The sequence below is a fragment of the Pongo abelii genome, chromosome 12, assembly GCF_028885655.2.
Source record: "Pongo abelii isolate AG06213 chromosome 12, NHGRI_mPonAbe1-v2.0_pri, whole genome shotgun sequence".
Lineage (NCBI taxonomy): Eukaryota > Metazoa > Chordata > Mammalia > Primates > Hominidae > Pongo > Pongo abelii.
Genome location: NC_071997.2, coordinates 105,313,830 through 105,331,301, shown reverse-complemented (window position 1 = coordinate 105,331,301; position 17,472 = coordinate 105,313,830). Strand labels below are relative to the sequence as shown.

Below are 17,472 nucleotides of genomic sequence, written 5' to 3'. Positions count from 1 at the left end.
GAAAGATCCTGGGACTGTGACTGGGGAAACAGTATTAAGGAATGTATGGGGTAACTCACATGAGGACTGCCTCCTTGGGTTTACCAGCTCTGATGAATTCAGCTTCAGCCTCTTCGAATTTACCCTACAGGGAGAGAAAGGCAGCCGTGCATGATGAGGAGACTCGCATCACAGGCAGGCATGAGACTGGGGGTCTGCACACCCAGCAGCAGTGCACTAGGGGATGGAATAAGAGGGCTCTGCAGTCGGGGTCCAAATCACACCCATACCTCATCCTCCAGGAACATAGCGTATTTGAGATGAACCTCGGGGGTTTTGTGCTTGAGGGCCAGCCGAGAGAGTTCAAACGCAAATTCAAAGGAGCTGAAACAGAAAGTGCAGATAAAGTTTTCTTACTTCATGCTTCCCTTCATAAAAGGAACAAGACAAGACAAAACAGAGAAAGGACAGAGTTGAGGGGAGAAAAAGTGACAGATTTAAGGATAACAGATATGAAGTGACAGAAAAGCGTGGACAGATTAAAAAGGAAGACAGGCAGGCAGCCCTGTGAAGACCACGTCACTGTCATCGTGGATCAAGAGACGTCTGGAAAAGCCTATGCCTTCCCTGAGGCCAGCTGCTCCTGAGGAATTAGTTTGGGCCTGCGAAGGGGAAGGGAGGAGTGAGCCTCGCAGCCCTACGCTGACAGGGCTAGGAGGGCTCCTGGTGCTCACCACCTCTTCCTGAGCCCCAGCTACATTAGCAGAAACAGAGTCTCTCCAAAAAATTAGCAAGACCACCCTCAGCATCGGACTCCACGATTGGCACTGATAACAGTAGCTTGAGAACACTTTGCTCTTTTGGCTATCTTTCTGCACCGCCGCAATAGTGCGCATGAATGTCCTGGCTGATGCGCTCAAGAGCATCAACAATGCCGGAAAGAGGAACAAACGCCAGGTCCTTATTAGGCTGTGCTCCAAAGTCATCGTCTGGTTTCTAATTGTGATGCTGAAGTATGGTAAATTGGCGATTTTGAAATCATTGATGATCACAGCTAGGAAAATTGCTGTGAACCTCACAGGCAGGCTAAACAAGTGTAGAGTGATCAGCCCCAGATTTGATGTGCAACTCAGAGATCTAGAAAAATGGTAGAATAGGCCGGGCGTGGTGGCTCACGCCTGTAATCCCAGCACTTTGGGAGGCCAAGGCAGGCAGATCACAAGGTCAGGAGATCGAGACCAGCGTGGCTAACAGAGTGAAATCCTGTCTCTACTAAAAAAATACAAAAAAATTAGCCGGGCGTGGTGGCGGGTGCCTGTAGTCCCAGCTACTCAGGAGGCTGAGGCAGGAGAATGGCTTGAACCCGGGAGGCGGAGCTTGCAGTGAGCCAAGGTTGCGCCACTGCACTCCAGCCTGGGCAACAGAGCGAGACTCCGTCTCAGAAAAAAAAAACAAAAAAGAAAAATGGCAGAGTAATCTGCTCCCATCCTGCCAGTTTGGTTTTATTGTACTGACAACCTCAGCTGGCATCATGGACCATGAAGAAGCAAGACAGCAACACATAGGAGGGAAAATCCTGGGATTCTTTTTCTAGAGATGTAATACATATTTACAAATAAAATGCCTCATGGACTCTGGTGCTTCCAAAAAAAAGAAAAGCTCGGCCGGGCGCAGTGGCTCATGCCTGTAATCTCAGCACTTTGGGAGGCCAAGGTGGGCAGATCATGAGGTCGAGAGATCAAGACCATCCTGGCCAACATGGTGAAACCCCATCCCTACTAAAAATACAAAAATTAGATGGGCGTGGTGGTGCATGCCTGTAGTCCCAGCTACTCGGGAGGCTGAGGCAGGAGAATCATTTGAACCAGGAGGTGGAAGTTGCAGTGAGCTGATATCGTGCCACTGCACTCCAGCCTGGCGACAGAGCAAGACTCTGTCTCAAAAAAAAAAAAAAAAAGTTCACTCTGCATTTGACAGAATCACACTCCCATTACCCAGGAATAAGTTATTGGTTTAGTGCAGTCTGCAGTCCTAGCTTTACAATCTGTTTCCTCTCCACCCTTCTTAGAACAGCCAAAGGTTAAACACTGTTCTGAGCCCCTAGGGAATAGAAGCAGTTAAATTTATTCATGCCACTCTATCATGTCCTTCCAAGGATCTTTCTTTCAGTTATACATCAATTTTCTTTCTCTAGATAGTGGCTCTGGCTGGGATGGGGCCCGTGGAGAGAAAGCTTGGGGCCTCACCAGTTGTCTGCAGCGTGGTCAACAGCAGCTTCCAGGAGTCCCAGCTTATTAAGCAGTCTAACTGCAGCCTCTCCTCCCAGGCTCTTTGCCCACAGATAGGCCACGTGTTTGTGGGCATTAGCCCCTCCTTGAGTTCTGGCCACCTGTAAAGCAAAGTCACTCAATAATCCTCCAATACAGAGCTTCTCCCTTCTCATCTCTGACCTCAGCTTTGACAAGGATCCAGTAACTGTTCTAAATTGAACAGGAAGAGGCTGGGTGTGGTGGCTCATACCTATAATCCCAGCATTTTGGGAGGCCGAGGCAAGAGGATAACTTGAGGTCAGGAGTTCGAGACCAGCCTGTCCAACATAATGAAACCCCATCTCTACTAAAAATACAAAAATTAGCTGGGCACGGTGGTGAGTGCCTGTAATCCCAGCTACTCGGGAGGCTGAGGCAGAAAAATTGCTTGAACCCGGGAGGTGGAGGTTGCAGTGAGCCAAGACTGTGCCACTGCACTTCAGCCTGGGTGACAGAGCGAGACTCCATCTCAAAAAATAAAATAAAATAAAAAGTTAACAGGAAGAGGGCTAAATTTCAGGGTTTCTTAACTTAGGTTAAAGTACTTAGGGTCCAAAGATAGGCTTCACCTGGTCTACAGACCTTTAACATTACAAGTGAAATTTTCTGTATACAGATGTGGACATGGTTCTGGCAAGAGAGACTCTGATCTTCACTACATTTTCAAAGATGCTCTGACCAATTGTGAATTAGTCACTTAAAGTGGGAAAGAAGGGCTGGGCAAGGTGGCTCATAGCTGTAATCCCAACACTTTGGGAGGGCAAGGCAGGTGGATCGCTTGAGCCCAGGAGTTCAAGACCAGCTTGGGCAACATGGTGAAAACTTGTTTCTACAAAAAAATTAAAAAATTAGCCAGCTGTGGTGGTGCGCACCTGTAGTCCCAGCTACTCAGGAGGTTGAGGTGGGAGGATCGAGTGCTTAAGCCCAGGAGGTCAAGGCTGCACTGAGCCATAATTGCACCACTGCACTCCAGCCTGGGTGACAGAGTGAGACCCTTTCTGAAAAAAAGGAAAAAACGTGGGAAAGAAGGATGGATGTATCCCTCAGCGTGGCCTGAACTCCTTACCCGGTAGGCCTCTTCCCAAAGCCCACTGGCCCGGTACATGTTCACTGTTGCCTTCCATTCCTGGGCCTCGAGGTAGTGGTACTCAGCCTCCTGTAGTCGGCCTTCAGCCTCCAGCTCCTGCAGGAAGGTGAGTCAGGATGGAGAGATGGGGAGATGGAGCCTGGTTGGGGAAGAGACAGGGAGAGCCAGGAGAAGGGCTCACCTTGCCCAGATGTAGGTGTGTATCACTGAGGAGATCTGGATGGTGCTTCCCTACCAGACGGATCATGTCATCATACAACTTGTGCTTTTTGTACATGGTGATGGCAAGATCAGGCTCTTGTACTGTCACATATAGCCTGGGGAAGGGAGATACATCTGGGGCCTCCTAGACCTGATCCCTGCTGTCACTGCCTTCTGAGCAGAGGGTACACATCCTCAGGCCCCATCCCTCCTCCCAGCCTTGAAATCTCATCTCCCTCTACACCTCTGAGGCCACGGCTCACCTTTCAGCCTCACGGTACTTGCCCTGCTTCTCCATTTCCTGGGCCTGAGTGATGTATAGCACTGACACATCTTCTGGTCTCATGCATTTCATTGCCAGCTGTGGAGGCACAGAGGCAAGGCAGCCTCAGGTCCAATTCCCCAGGGAAGCAGGGCTTCAAGGAAACCTGCTTGTTCAGAAACTCTGAACTCTCCCAACAATCACAGGAGTTTGGTTATTGCCACTCTACTAGTGAGGTTGGGGAATTCCAAGTCCATAAGAAGCAGAGGAAGAACTATATTCTGCTAAGGTGGGAGGGTCTGCGATGCCTTGTGCTGGGGCATACACTCCCATTACCACTGTAACCACTGGACTCTGAAGTGTAGGCACAAGAACAAAGTCATCAATGTGACCAGAGGCATCAGGAGTGGTAGTTCAGATTCCCCAGCTCCCAAGCCCATCTGTTCCTTCAGAATGATAGATAGGTCTGGAAACAAGGGCCTCTCTTCATCCCTTCCTTTCCCTATGGCTAGGGATCAAAGTGGCTCAGACTATTTTTTGGTACTCTTTGTCAGCTTTCAGGGAGCCAAGCAAAGAGGAGAAACAGATATCGAGGAATGAGGCCACACTGCCACTAAGGCAGAGTTCTCTTATCATGAACTCCACCCATCCCTACCTTGTGGGCTTGTTCCCAACGGCCAGCCTGGGTGTACATGTCTATGGCATCTTTTGTCTGATCTCCCTTAGTATAGAGCTCTTCAGCAATCTGTAGTTGATGGGAGGTAGATACAAAAGGTCAGAGCAACAGACTTAAAGCAGCTTGAACGAGGAAAGAACAAACCTCGGCTGGGATGGTGGAGAGCCTGCGATACAACCTTGTAATAATAGAGAAGAAAAGATGAGTATGGGTGTCTCATACATTCTACCATTTAAAAAGAAAGACCAGCCCCAAACAGTACAAGGACAATACAGTGGAATCCAAAAGGGCCTCACATTTCTGCAATGCAAAGCAATTTTATATCGTAACTATGTTAGCGTTATTCATGAAGAATCACTCACGCTGGCTGGAACATAGCTAGAGACTCACTTTATATATCTGGGGTGAAGGGCGGTATCTGTGTCACACTGGAATGAAAATGGGAAAGTAAACTGTTCTCTTCCCCTTCAAGGTGATGATGCTGTTTGGAGCCCAGAAAGAAGGATCTGGTGAGCTTGCCTCCACTTCTTGCTTTGGGTTCTCTCATTGTTATCCTCTACCACACTGCCTCGTGCTGCGGAAAGCGACTCTTCCTCACCTCATACTCCTGCAGGGATGCATAGTGTTGGGCCACAAGAGGATAGTATTTGGATGCAGTGTTCCGGTCCTGTAGATCCAATATATAAATTGCCTTCTTCCACTGGCGGGCACCCAGGGCAGCCTCAATTGCCTTAATGGAGCACCTGGCAAAGTTGGGAAAGATATAAATATGTAGGATGAAAGATGAAGATGAATGGAGGTAAAAGGACCCCTTAAGCACACTTCAACCTACATTTTGAGATCTCTTCTTTTAGGCCTTGGTGTCCTTACTTGCTCCACTGCCCCTCACTTCACACCTAAATCTCCTTTACATTCCCATACTCCCATACCTGGCTTCGATGTAGTGATTAATGGCTGCATCAAGCTGCTTCTGCTGCACCAGGTGGTCCCCCCATGCCTCCTCTAGTTTCACCACCTCCACTGGGAAGGCCAGTCGAGCCAGCTCTACCGCTGCCAGGGAGAGAAAAGGTGCTCAGCCCAGATTTCCAGGGATGGGCCTCAGGAAAAAGGTAGGACAGGGAGATGAAGCATGGAGAATAGGTAAGAAGGGGAGGAATGGAGAACTGGAGCCAGGCATCCTGAACACACGCACCAAGAGGTGCCAGGGAACCAGATAGGCAAGAGTCCACAACAGTAAAGGATGGCTTATAGGTGGCTAGTACCTTTCATGAATGCGTTGCCTTTACGGTAGCACTCCAGGGCTTTCTGTGGATTGTGAATCTTCTCAAAGAGATCACCTGCCTGTTAACACATACCACATTACTATGATACCCCTACAACACAAAGAACTAAAGTATTAGCTCCAAAAACAAGGGAACACCAGCAGTCAGGAAGCGCTCTGCACCCCAGACTCCTCTGGGTGAGGGAAGGGTCCTGAGCTCTGGAGATAAGGGCTAGGAAAAGGAAGCCAGCATACCCTTTCGTAGAGTTCCCCCTTGATAAGGGCTGCAGTGATGTGTTCTACCAGCTCTGTGTTGGCTAGAAGTTCCTCTCGGGTCAGCACCAGCCGAGCAGCTTTGGCAGGGAGCCCAGCTTTGAGGTAGAGGCTGATGGCTGTTAGCCCATCCCCTTGGCTCTCCTGTAGTTCACCTGCTCGCTCCTCTTGCTGTGTGTCCATCAGCCACTGGTAATAACTACGACGTAGGTTCTCCAGGGCTGGGTGCCCCTGGACATGCACAGAGGACAACTAGGAGTCACATCCCCCTTCCTACCCTTCTGCCTCCCATGCTTCTCCAATCCCTCTATAACAAGGGGAATCCTCCTGGGTCAGCAGTGTCCTAACTCCTCACCACATCAAGTCCAAGCCCCAACCCTGTTCTGGTTTCTATGGCCTCCTTGACAAAAGGGGGTTTTTGAAATTGGCAGGACCAAATTCTGAACAACTGTGGAGAAGATAAAACAGGTACCTTGGCTTCAGCCACAGCGATACACTCATCCCAACGGTGTAGCTCCTGGTACATGCCCATGGCCTCCTCCACAGCGTTCTAGGGGAAAGAGGCAGAGCAGAGAGGGACGCCAGAAAGATATGAGGATCAGAAAGCAGCAAGCTCTCCTCAGCCTGGCTAAGATGCCAGCCCATGAGGACCAAAAGCCTTTTAACTACTACACCAGCAGAAATATTGGGAAACTAAAAGAAGCTTAAGCTTCAGGGCTCCTTATTTGCACACGCCCTTTCCAAGGTAACTGTTCTTTTTCTTGAGATGGAGTCTCACTCTGTTGCCGAGGCTGAAGTGCAGTGGTGCGACCTCAGGCTCACTGCAACCTCCGCTTCCTTGGCTCAAGCGATTCTCCCACCTCAGCCTCCCGAGTAGCTGGGATTACAGGCATGTGCCCCCACTCCTGGCTACTTTTTTGTATTTTTAGTAGAGATGGGGTTTCACCACGTGGCCAGGCTGGTCTTGAACTCCTGACCTCATGTGATCCACCTGCCTCAACCTCCCAGAGTGCTGGGATTACTGGTGTGAGCCACCACACCTGGCCTAAGGCAACTGTTCTTAAAGAGAGCTCCTCAAATTGTATAAGCTTCCAGCCCACAAAACCTGGATCTACCCCTATGCACAAGAATTGCAAAGACAAGCTCTGGACTGGAGGGGAGGTAGTAGACTGCTTATGAAAGAAAGTAGTAATCAAAGGCCAAAGAAGGAAGTTTGTCTAGAAAAGTAAGGACTAACACAAGAGAAGGAAATTAAGAAAGGGGTGAAATTAACTATATAAACCCCTTTGAAAGTTTTCCCCAAACCTTTGGAAGCCTAGTTCACCAGCACGCTTTCCTCCCTTGAGTTTGTACCCCCTTTTCTCTCTTTTTCCCTTATATCCCCTCTTCCATCCTGTCCCTCTTTTCCTATTACCTGTTCCAAAAAGATCATTTCAGCCAATTTGTAGTTCTTTTCCAGCATGGCTAGACGTGCTCGGACCTGATAAAAGTCTGTTCCTTCTCCGCCCTGTGGGGGAAAAAGGAGGTTCTGATTTTTCTGTAGGTGCTGCCATTTTGTCTATGAGGGCTGAAATTGGAAGGCCAGAAGGATGTAGAAAACAAAAGACTTGGGAAGGTAAAACACTTCATGGAGCTTAAAGGTTTGAGGTTTAGAAAAGCAATTCTGAAATGGTCTGACTTCAGGGTAAAGGTGGGGTGGGCGGGGTAAAGGAAACTAAGGATGGCTGGAAAGCTAGGAATCATGGGGCTGAATACTAAGAGAAATCATCTTGGGAGACAGACAGAATGAATCAGGAGCATAATACTTGCATATTCCCGGGATACTTGATCTGCAATCTCATTGGTCTCATGCAGGAATCGAGCTTTTGCTACTTGGCCCAAAGCAGAAAAGCACCTATGGCATGGAAGCAATGACATTAACAGTAATATTATTATAGAATCATCATTAATTCATTGGTTCAGCAAATACAAATTGATGTACATCTATGATGTGCCAGGCAATGTCTTGTCACTGGAGACATATAGAGACTAAGGAAGATGAGGGCCTTGCTCTCAGAGAACTTCCATTCTGGTGGAGACAAATAATTAGTAAAATTGGAGATAATAAAAAATAAAATAAAGTAATGTAATGTTACATATCAAGCTTGTTCAACCCATGGCCCAAGATGGCTTTGAATGTGGCCCAACACAAATTCATAAACTTTCTTAAAACATTATGAGATTTTTTTGTGATTCTTTTCTCTTTTTTTTTTTTTTTAAGTTCATCACCTATCATTAGTGTTAGTATATTTTATGTGTGGCCCAAGGTAATTCTTCTTCCGACGTGGCTCAGGGAAGTCAAAGATTGAATACCCCTGTTATAGATAGTGACTGAAGGGGCCACTTAAGTTGGTAGTTGGAGAAGGTCTCTCTGATGAATTGACATTTGAGCTGAGACCTGAATACAAGAAAAAGCCAGTCATGGAAGGATGGGGAAAAGTTATTCCTGGAGAGGGAACAGCTAGTGTAAAGGCCTTATAGCAGGTATGAGCTTGGCACACTCACAGAGCCAAAAGGATGCCAGTGTGGTTGGAGACTAATGGGCAAGCAGGAAGCTGGCATGAGAAGGAAGCAGAGGCCAAAAAACTTCAGGGCTAAGGCCACACAAGGAGTTTGCGTTTTATACTAAGTAAAACAGTAAGCTAATGGAAGGTTCCAGTCATGAAAATGACACAATCTATGTTTAAAAAAATGACCTCAGCTGCTCTGGGATGAATAGATGGTAGGGGTACAAGAAATAGTATCAGTGCGACTAATTAAGAGGCTGTGCAATATTGCAGGTGGGAGATGGCAGTGGTCTGCACAAGGATGGAGACATCAGGATGTGTTTTGAAGACAGAGTCCTTAGGACTTCCTGATAATCTACATATGGGAAGTGTGGAGAAAATGGGATCAAGGATGATTCCTAGCCAAAATGGCAGCAGGTGACATTTATTGAGCACTTTGCACAGATTCTCTCATCACTCCTTCATTACCAATATCCTTACCATCTTCTTTATCATCATATGAGGCAAATACTATTATTATCCTTATTCTACAAAGAGAAAATCAAGAAGCCAAGGTTTGGGAAGGTCAAATAACCTCTCTACGGTTATACAAGTTGGTAATTGGAACCAAGATTTGAACTCAAGGAGTCTGGAGTCCCAAGTTTGTCCTGTGAACTGCATTCCTATACCAAACCTGGATTATACACATATGCATGGATTGAAGGGTATGAATAGTAAAAAAATGCTAAGGGGAACCTAGTTACAAGAAGGGGCAGTAAAAATAATAAAAGACATACTCTTGTTTTTTCACCTTTTTTTTTTTTTTTGAGATACGATCTCGCTCATCAGCCAGGCTGGAGTGCAGTTGCATGATCTCAGCTCACTGCAACCTTTGCCTCCCGGGTTCAAGTGATTCCTGTGCCTCAGCCTCCTGAATAGCTGGGACCACAGGTGCGCACCACCATGCCCAGCTAATTTTTGTATTTTTAGTAGAGCTGGGGTTTCGCCATGTTGGCCAGGCTGCTCTCAAACTCCTGGCTTCAAGTGATCTGCCCATCTCGCCCTCCCAAAGTGCTAGGATTACAGGCATGAGCCGCCGTGCCCAGCCAAGACATACTTTTTTTTTTTTTTGAGACAGAGTCTTGCTCTGTCGCCCAGGCTGGAGTACAGTGGCGCAATCTCAGCTCACTGCCTCCTGGGTTCAAGCAATTCTCCTGCCTCAGCCTCCTCAGTAGCTGGGATTACAGGCGCCCGCCACTACGCCTGGCTAATTTTTGTATTTTTAGTAGAGACCGGGTTTCACCATGTTGGCCAGGCTGGTCTTGAACTCCTGACCTTGTGATCTGCCCGCCTCAGCCTCCCAAAGTGCTAGGATTACAGGCATCAGCCACCACGCCTGGTCAAGGCATACTCTTATAATCTAGGATGGGAGAGTGTTTGGAATATTGTACTGCAGAAGGGCTCTATGCTATTTGCTGGCAGTGGGAAGGGAAGGAGTACCTTAACACTAGATTGGAGTAGCCCACAGGGAAAATACTCATGTGGTCATCCCTCCTAGCTGCCTGGCACCTCTGTTCTACATGTCTACCTCACCTCTCCGCAATGTGTAGTTGCCTTGCCTCTAGCGCCAGTTTACTCAAGGTTTTCCACATTGCCTCTGTTTCTGGGGTCATTTCCAGAGTCTCTAAGAAGGCTGTTGCCCTGGAAAGGGAAGGAAGCAAAGCATAATGAATGAGGAACGGGTTAGGAAGATACAGCAGAAGACTGGTGATGGGGCAAGGGGAGGGGGAAGGGCCATCTTTGTCTCATCTCCTCCCAGGATCACTGGATCCTTATTAGTGCTGGCCAGTTTTACACCCCACCCCAGGTCCTCCCCTCTCAGAACCAGACTCTCCCACCACCTTACTGGTTATTGGCCAGCCTCTCACCGGATGTAGTTGCCATCATCAATGGCTGTTCCAAACTCGATGAGGCCCTCATCCAATGTGTAGGCAACAGTAGTCACGCCTTCCATCACCATCACCTCGGTCTTTCCCCCACCCCGCTCCAGACCTATAACATCACCCTGTAAAAGTTTATCCCCCCACCCACCCCAATTTCAGGTTAGTTTCCACTGAATCAATTGTAGAAAAGACCCACCCTCATCCGACCCAGTCAGTGGTCAAGAGAGTCACAGCGACCCTGATTTTCCTAACATTTTAGTTTCTCTCAAGCATAAAAAAATACTTCATTTATAGCAATATCCTTGGGTTAAAGTATACTCCTATGACAGCACCAACTCCTGGAGGTACAAAGTGTGGCATTCACTTCTGCTTCCAGCAGTACCATAAGAGTAAGATATTCTTAAGGGTTCTCTCATTAAAATATGACTTGAACCTGGAACATACTTTTTAATGCATTGCTTGGGCTTACCTGAAGAAATCACTAAGAATATTCCCTACCCATATCCTACCCTTCTCTCTCAAAAAAAGACAGACAGAAAGAAAAAGGTCAATAAGCTAAATCCTGAGCAAGAAAAAAAGGAAAGTGAGCAAACGGGAAAAGTACAGTTGTCCTGAAAGCAAATGCAGCGTCAGGAGAATAAACCTCAGGCCCTCTAGCAGGATGGGGAGGCTGAATTTGAAAATCCTTAATTAAACCTAGGATCCACTCTTTAGTAAAGGGAACAAAAGAAATGGTTACAGATCATTAATATGCCTGATTCCTGCAGAAGCAAGACCGAATCATCACTGGAGGAGAACATATCCATTTTAAGCCCTCAGGATTCCAAAAAAATACATTCAAAGCAACATGAGCTCACAATAAAAAGAAAAAAAATACAAGGAAACCAACCACTATGAAAAAGTAAACAATAACTACAAACGACAGTTTTAGACCTTCAAGAATTTCAGATATTAAAAATAACAGTTAAAGGCTGGGCTCGGTGGCTCATACCTGTAATCCCAGCATTTTTCAAGACCAAGGTGGGAGGAGCACTTGAGCTCAGGAGTTCAAGACCAGCCTGGGCAACATAGCGAGACCTCATCTCTACTGAAAAAAAAAAAATTACCTGGGTGTGGTTGCATGTGCCTGTAGTCCCAGCTACTCAGGAGGCTGAGGTGAGAGGATCACTTGAGCCCAGGAGTTTGCGCATGCAGTGAGCCATGATCATGCCACTGCACAGCCTGGGTGACAAAGTGAGACCCTGTTTTTTTGTTTTGTTTTGTTTTTGTTTTTGTTTTTAAGCCCAGTTATGGAATATAAAATGATTATTTATGAAGCACCTAAATACCTTAAAAGATGAAATGAAAAATTAAGCAAGGAATAAGAAATTATCAATATGGCCAGGCAGACTGGAGAAATAATCAAATAAAACTTAAAGAAAAATTTAATATTTGAAGTAAAAAACTCAATGTATAGTTTAAATAGCCGATTAGACAATGATGAAAAGATTAATGAATCAAAACAGATCTAAAGAAATTATCCAGAGGCCAGATGCAGTGGCTCATGCCTGTAATCCCAGCACTTTGGGAGGCTCAGGCGGGAGGATTGCTTGAGCCCAGGAGTTTGAGACCAGCCTGGGAAACATAGTGAGAACTTGTCTTTACAGAAAATTGAGAAAAAAAAAAAAGGCAGGCATGGTGGCATATGCCTGTAGTGGCATACGCCTGTAGTCCCAGCTACTCGGGAGGCTGAGATAGGAGTATAGCTTGAGCCCAGGAGGTCGAGGCTGCAGTGAGCCAAGATCACGCCACTGCACTCCAGCATGGGGCAACAGAATGAGACCCTGTCTCCAAAAAAAAAAAAAAAAAGGAAATTATCCGGAATGAAGCATGGAGCAGGAAGAAAGAAACTATGAAAGAGAAATTAAAAATGTAAAACAAGAAATCTAACATTTGTTTAACCAGAGTTCTGAAGAGACTAGAGAATGGCTGAGGAGAAGAATGTTCAAAGAGATAATAACTAAGAAACTTCCAAGAGTGATGAAAATATGTGTATTCATAAACACAGGAAACACAATCTATACTAAGCAGGATAAATTTTAAAAATTTATGGCTGGGTGCAGTGGCTCATGCCTGTAATCCCAGCACTATGGGAGGCTGAGGCGGGCGGATCACAAGGTCAGGAGATTGAGACCACCCTGGCCAACACGGTGAAACTCCATCTCTACTAAAAATACAAAAAATTAGCTGGGTGTGATGGCACGCGCCTGTAGTCCCAGCTACTTAGGAGGCTGAGGCAGAAGAATCGCTTAAACCCGGGAGATAGAGGTTGCAGTAAACCAAGATTGTGCCACTGCACTCCAGCCTGGATGACAGAGCGAGACTCTGTCTCAAAAAAAAAAAAAAAACAAAACTATATCTAGACACATTGTAGTGAAACTTCAAAACACCTAAGAAAAAGAGAAGATTTTTTTTGTTGTTGTTGTTTCTGAGACAGAGTCTCACTCTGTCGTTCAGGCTGCAGTGCAGTGGTACAACCTCGGCTCATTGCAAACTTTGCCTCCCAGGTTCAAGCGATTCTCATGCCTCAGCCTCTCGAGTAGGTAGGATTACAGGAGCACACCACCATGCCTGGCTAATTTTTGTTCTTTTTAGTAGAGATGGGGTTTCGCCATGTTGGCCAGGCTGGTCTTGAACTCCTGGCCTCAAGTGATCCGCCTGTCTCAGCCTCCCAAAGTGCTGGAATTATATGCGTGAGCCACTGTGCCCGGTCCTAAAAAAGAAGACTTTAAAAGAAACCAAAGAGAGGCCAGGCACGGTGGCTAACGCCTGTAATCCCAGCACTTTGGGATGCTGAGGCAGGCAGATCACGAGGTCAGGAGATCGAGACCATCCTGGCTAACACGGTGAAACCCCATCTCTATTAAAAATACAAAAAATTAGCCGGGCATGTTGGCAGGCGCCTGCAGTCCTAGCTACTTGGGAGGCTGAGGCAGGAGAATGGCATGAACCCAGGAGGCGGAGGTTGCAGTGAGCTGAGATCGCGCCACTGCACTCCAGCCTGGGTGACAGAGCGAGACTCCATCTCAAAAAACAAAAAGGAAAAAAAAAGAGAAACCAAAGAGAAAAGACAGATCACCTGTACAGAAATGGCTGCTGATAAATTTTTCCGAACAACAATGGAAGTCAATCAATGAGACAACATTTACAAATTAAGAAAAATTAACTGTCAGTCTAGAACTGGGTACTGAGTCCAAGCATCTTTTCAGAACAAAGGCTAAATAAAAACGTGTTCAGATAATGAAAAACTGAAAATTTAATCATCTTTCACTAAAAAATTTCTAAAAAAGGCTGGGCGCGGTGGCTCATGTCTGTAATCCCAGCACTTTGGGAGCCTGACGGAGGTGGATCACTTGAGGTCAGGAGTTCGAGACTAGCCTGGCCAACATGGTGAAACCCGTCTCTACTAAAAATACAAAAATTAGCCAGGCGTGGTGGCACATGCCTGTAATCCCAGCTTCTCAGGAGGCTGAGGTGGGAGAATCACTTGAACCTGGGAAGTGGAGGTTGCAATGAGCCAAGATCGTGCCACTGCACTCCAGCCTGGGCAACAGAATGAGACCCTGTCTCAAAAAACAAAAAACAGAAACAAAAAACTTCTAAATAATATTCTTCAGGAAGAAGAAAAGTCATTCCAGAGGGAAGATTGGCATTGCAAGAAAAGGTAAACAAAGGAACTGGTACCTTGATGGTAAATCTAAATGAATCCTGTCTTATAAAATAATCAGGCAGGGCGTGGTGGCTCATGCCTGTAATCCCAGCACTTTGGGAGGCCAAGGCGGGTGGATCACCTAAGGTCAGGAGTTCGAGACCAGCCTGGCCAACATGGCAAAACCTCATCTCTACTAAAAATACAAAAATACAGGTGGTGGGTACCTGTAATCCCAGCTACTTGGGATGCTGAGGCAGCAGACTCTCTTGAATCCAGGAGACGGAGGTTGCAGTGAGCCGAGATGATGCCACTGCACTCCAGCCTGGGTGACAGAGAGACTCTGTCTCAAATAAAATAAAATAATCATGCCTAACTTTGGAGACAAAATAAGATTAGAACTAAAATACTGGACAACAATGACAAAGGGTAGGAGATGAAAGTTAGTCTTGTATTGTTTGCAGGGGAGTGGTTAGATGCTGATTAACTTTAGATTCTGTTCATTTAACTACATGTTAAACTTTCAAGGTAACCTCTACAGAAATAGGACATATAACTTTCAAACCCAAAATGTGGGGAAGAAAAAAAGGTGTTTAAAGAAATTAAACACAAAATTAGCTGGACATGGTGGCATGCACCTGTAGTCCTAGCTGTATAGGAGGCTGAGGCAGGAGGATTGGCTGAGCCCAGGAGGTTGAGGCTGCAATGAGCTATGACTGTATCACTGCACTCCAGCCTGGGAGATAGTGTGAGACCCTGTCTCAGAAAGAAGAGAGAGAGAGAGAGAAAAAAAAAAAAAAGAGAGGAAGAAAGAGTAAAAGAGAGAAGGAGAGAAAGAGAAAGAGAAAGAAAAAGAAAGAAAGAACTAAACAAATAAATTTTAGACCCTAATCAGTTTAAAATGAGGTAGAAAGGAGACTTTAAAAAGGTATGGAAAAGGACAAAAAGAAAGCATCAAGCGCTCTACCCATACACACACCAGTCATCCTAGCCTAGCACAGGAGCCTGCCTCTCTCGTTTTCTCTGGCTCCTCCCAGATTTTGGAAGACTACTGAGTGTGTATGATGTTGTGGTAGGACAGGAGAGAAGATCTGATCTGTAGTTGGAGAAAAAAAGGCACTTTGAATGGCCTACAACGGAGAATCAGCACAGAAGGAGATGACATTAGAACTGCCTCTCCTATCAGGGATCTTCCAGCCTACAGGGATCTCCATATTATGACCTGGTGACTTCCCGGGGCCACTGTAATGAACCCATACTCCAAGGGTCTAATATAATGTCAGGAAGCTGAAAAAGGATGGTTCTGGGGGCTGGTCCATAAGTCTAAGCTTTATTTGCCAATTCTATCACAGAGATTAAGGGTGGTGGACACAGAAAACCAAGTAGCCTTCAGAGTCTCCTCATGGCTCTAATTAATCAACTCAATACCACATCTGAGGGCCCCTAGTGTCCAACATACCCTAAGAGTGAACATGGTGACTCTCTCAGGTGCCTCAATGTTGTACCACACACACAGACTGTTTCGGTTCTGAGCTACCAGCACATCACTACCTGGGACCCACTGCACGTAGGAGCAGAAGTTGAGGATCATTGTCTTAGAGCAGCTTTCAATATCATACAGATGCAACTGAAGAAAGAAAAGGCAGATAACACAATTAGAAGGGGATGTGGGGTTATCTCCTGCTTTTGACCATTTTCCTAATGGTGAGATGTGGTGAGCTAACCCACCACTCAGGTTCATGCTGCATTTCGAAGCTTACTGACCTGCTTTCTGCTGAGCTGGTATATCCTAACTCTGGTCAAGTAAGAGATGACCCATACAACAAAGATCTACATCCCAGGAATTTTAAGTTAGGTGAAGGTCAGACTTTCCTTCTTGAAATAACTCTGGGCCAGAGTTACCAGCTTGGATTACAAATGGCAGGCCACTAGAAAAATTAAATTATCCAGAAATTTGTGATGTGGCTTTCACTGAAATGAAAAGTCATCAGGTTGTCTCTTTGATCTGAGTTCCGTTGAAGACTCTGGTGCTACCATATTGGGATGAGAATCAATGAGGGACGAAGAGGCTGTCTTCCAGCCAGTTCATACTATCAGATAAGTGTGGCTGAAAAGCACTGGACGGCAGGTCTAGGTAAAGGTCAGCTAGGCATGAGGAGGAGGAATGCAGGGTTAAGGAAGTTTCCTGAGGGCACAGACTGTGAATAGTAAGAGACACCAACTTCCAAACTCCCTTCTTGACTTTGTTGCCATAATACAATCACCTCTGAGGTAATACAGGATTGCCAGGTGCGTGGCTCAACGCCTGTAATCCAAGCACTTTGGGAGGCAGAGGCGGGCAGATCACCTGAGGTCAGGAGGTCAGGAGTTTGAGACCAGCCTGGCCAACATGGTGAAAACCCGTCTCTACTAAAAATACAAAAATTATCTAGGTGTGGTGGCACGTGCCTGTAGTCCCAGCTACTGGGGAGGCTGAGGCAGGAGAATCGCTTGAACCCGGGAGGCAGAAGTTGCAGTGAGCCCAGATTGTACCACTGCACTCCAGCCTGGGTGACAGAGTGAGACACTGTCTCCAAAAAAAAAAAAAAAGAGGTAATAAAGGATAGGTTTTAGTATTAGTTTTGGTATCAGCTACAGAGAATGTTGATTCTTCTGTGCCTTCTGCCATGCTGATGACACAGCAAAGACAATGTGCTCCATCCTGCCTCCCTCAGTCCCTGGTGGCAGCTTGTCTCACACCCTCTGTGGGCCAGCCAATGCCTAAGGCCTTAGTAGCTCTTCTCACACGAAGTTTCCGGTCCCTGAAGAGGAGCTTGTGTCCAGTCTCATTAAGTTCCAGCCAATCCACACGGCTCTCATGGCTGACGGTGCCTATGTTGTAGCCACCAATCAGATCCACTATAGAATAAAGGAGACAGGGTTAAGAAGAGAGATTCCACGCATGTACATAGTATGGCCAACACACATAATTTTGCTAGGATGCCTAGGAAGCTAGGTCTCTTTTAGAATTGTAGAGGTTTTGTTTAACTATGTTGTTAACTCAAAAGGTCCAGACCCACAGAAATGTCATCACTCTGTGGCTTATGGAGTTACCTCAGAGCAGACTAGAACTATTGAGCAAGTGGCTTCTCCTACTCATAGAATCCCCTCGAAGGCAGCACTGAGCACATTAAAGATAAGCCTGATACAATATAGCAGTGAGACAAGGCTGATGAATCAATGACCTTGATGGTCATATGCTCTAAGAAGTTACCCGTATATTTGAATG

General features: G+C 46.2%; 1 protein-coding gene and 1 pseudogene across 4 annotated transcripts in view; one reads left to right on the top strand and one right to left on the bottom strand.

Annotated features, from left to right (window-relative positions):
- Positions 1-17,472, bottom strand: part of IFT172 (intraflagellar transport 172) — a 44,625-nt gene that overhangs the window by 9,556 nt on the left and 17,597 nt on the right. For all 4 annotated transcript variants that reach the window (XM_054547700.1, XM_054547701.1, XM_024242626.2 and 1 more), the window contains exons 15-32: positions 16,990-17,102; positions 15,664-15,831; positions 10,502-10,638; positions 10,167-10,274; positions 7,858-7,942; positions 7,463-7,555; positions 6,521-6,598; positions 6,031-6,279; positions 5,777-5,855; positions 5,444-5,564; positions 5,113-5,257; positions 4,494-4,583; positions 3,840-3,937; positions 3,557-3,692; positions 3,355-3,471; positions 2,226-2,368; positions 270-363; positions 60-124 (exon numbers count right to left, since the gene is read on the bottom strand). In XM_054547700.1, the coding sequence (XP_054403675.1) occupies positions 60-124; positions 270-363; positions 2,226-2,368; positions 3,355-3,471; positions 3,557-3,692; positions 3,840-3,937; positions 4,494-4,583; positions 5,113-5,257; positions 5,444-5,564; positions 5,777-5,855; positions 6,031-6,279; positions 6,521-6,598; positions 7,463-7,555; positions 7,858-7,942; positions 10,167-10,274; positions 10,502-10,638; positions 15,664-15,831; positions 16,990-17,102 (2,119 nt within the window). The remainder of the gene's footprint in view (positions 1-59; positions 125-269; positions 364-2,225; positions 2,369-3,354; positions 3,472-3,556; positions 3,693-3,839; positions 3,938-4,493; positions 4,584-5,112; positions 5,258-5,443; positions 5,565-5,776; positions 5,856-6,030; positions 6,280-6,520; positions 6,599-7,462; positions 7,556-7,857; positions 7,943-10,166; positions 10,275-10,501; positions 10,639-15,663; positions 15,832-16,989; positions 17,103-17,472) is intronic.
- LOC129057563 (small ribosomal subunit protein uS8-like) lies at positions 840-6,598 on the top strand (annotated as a pseudogene).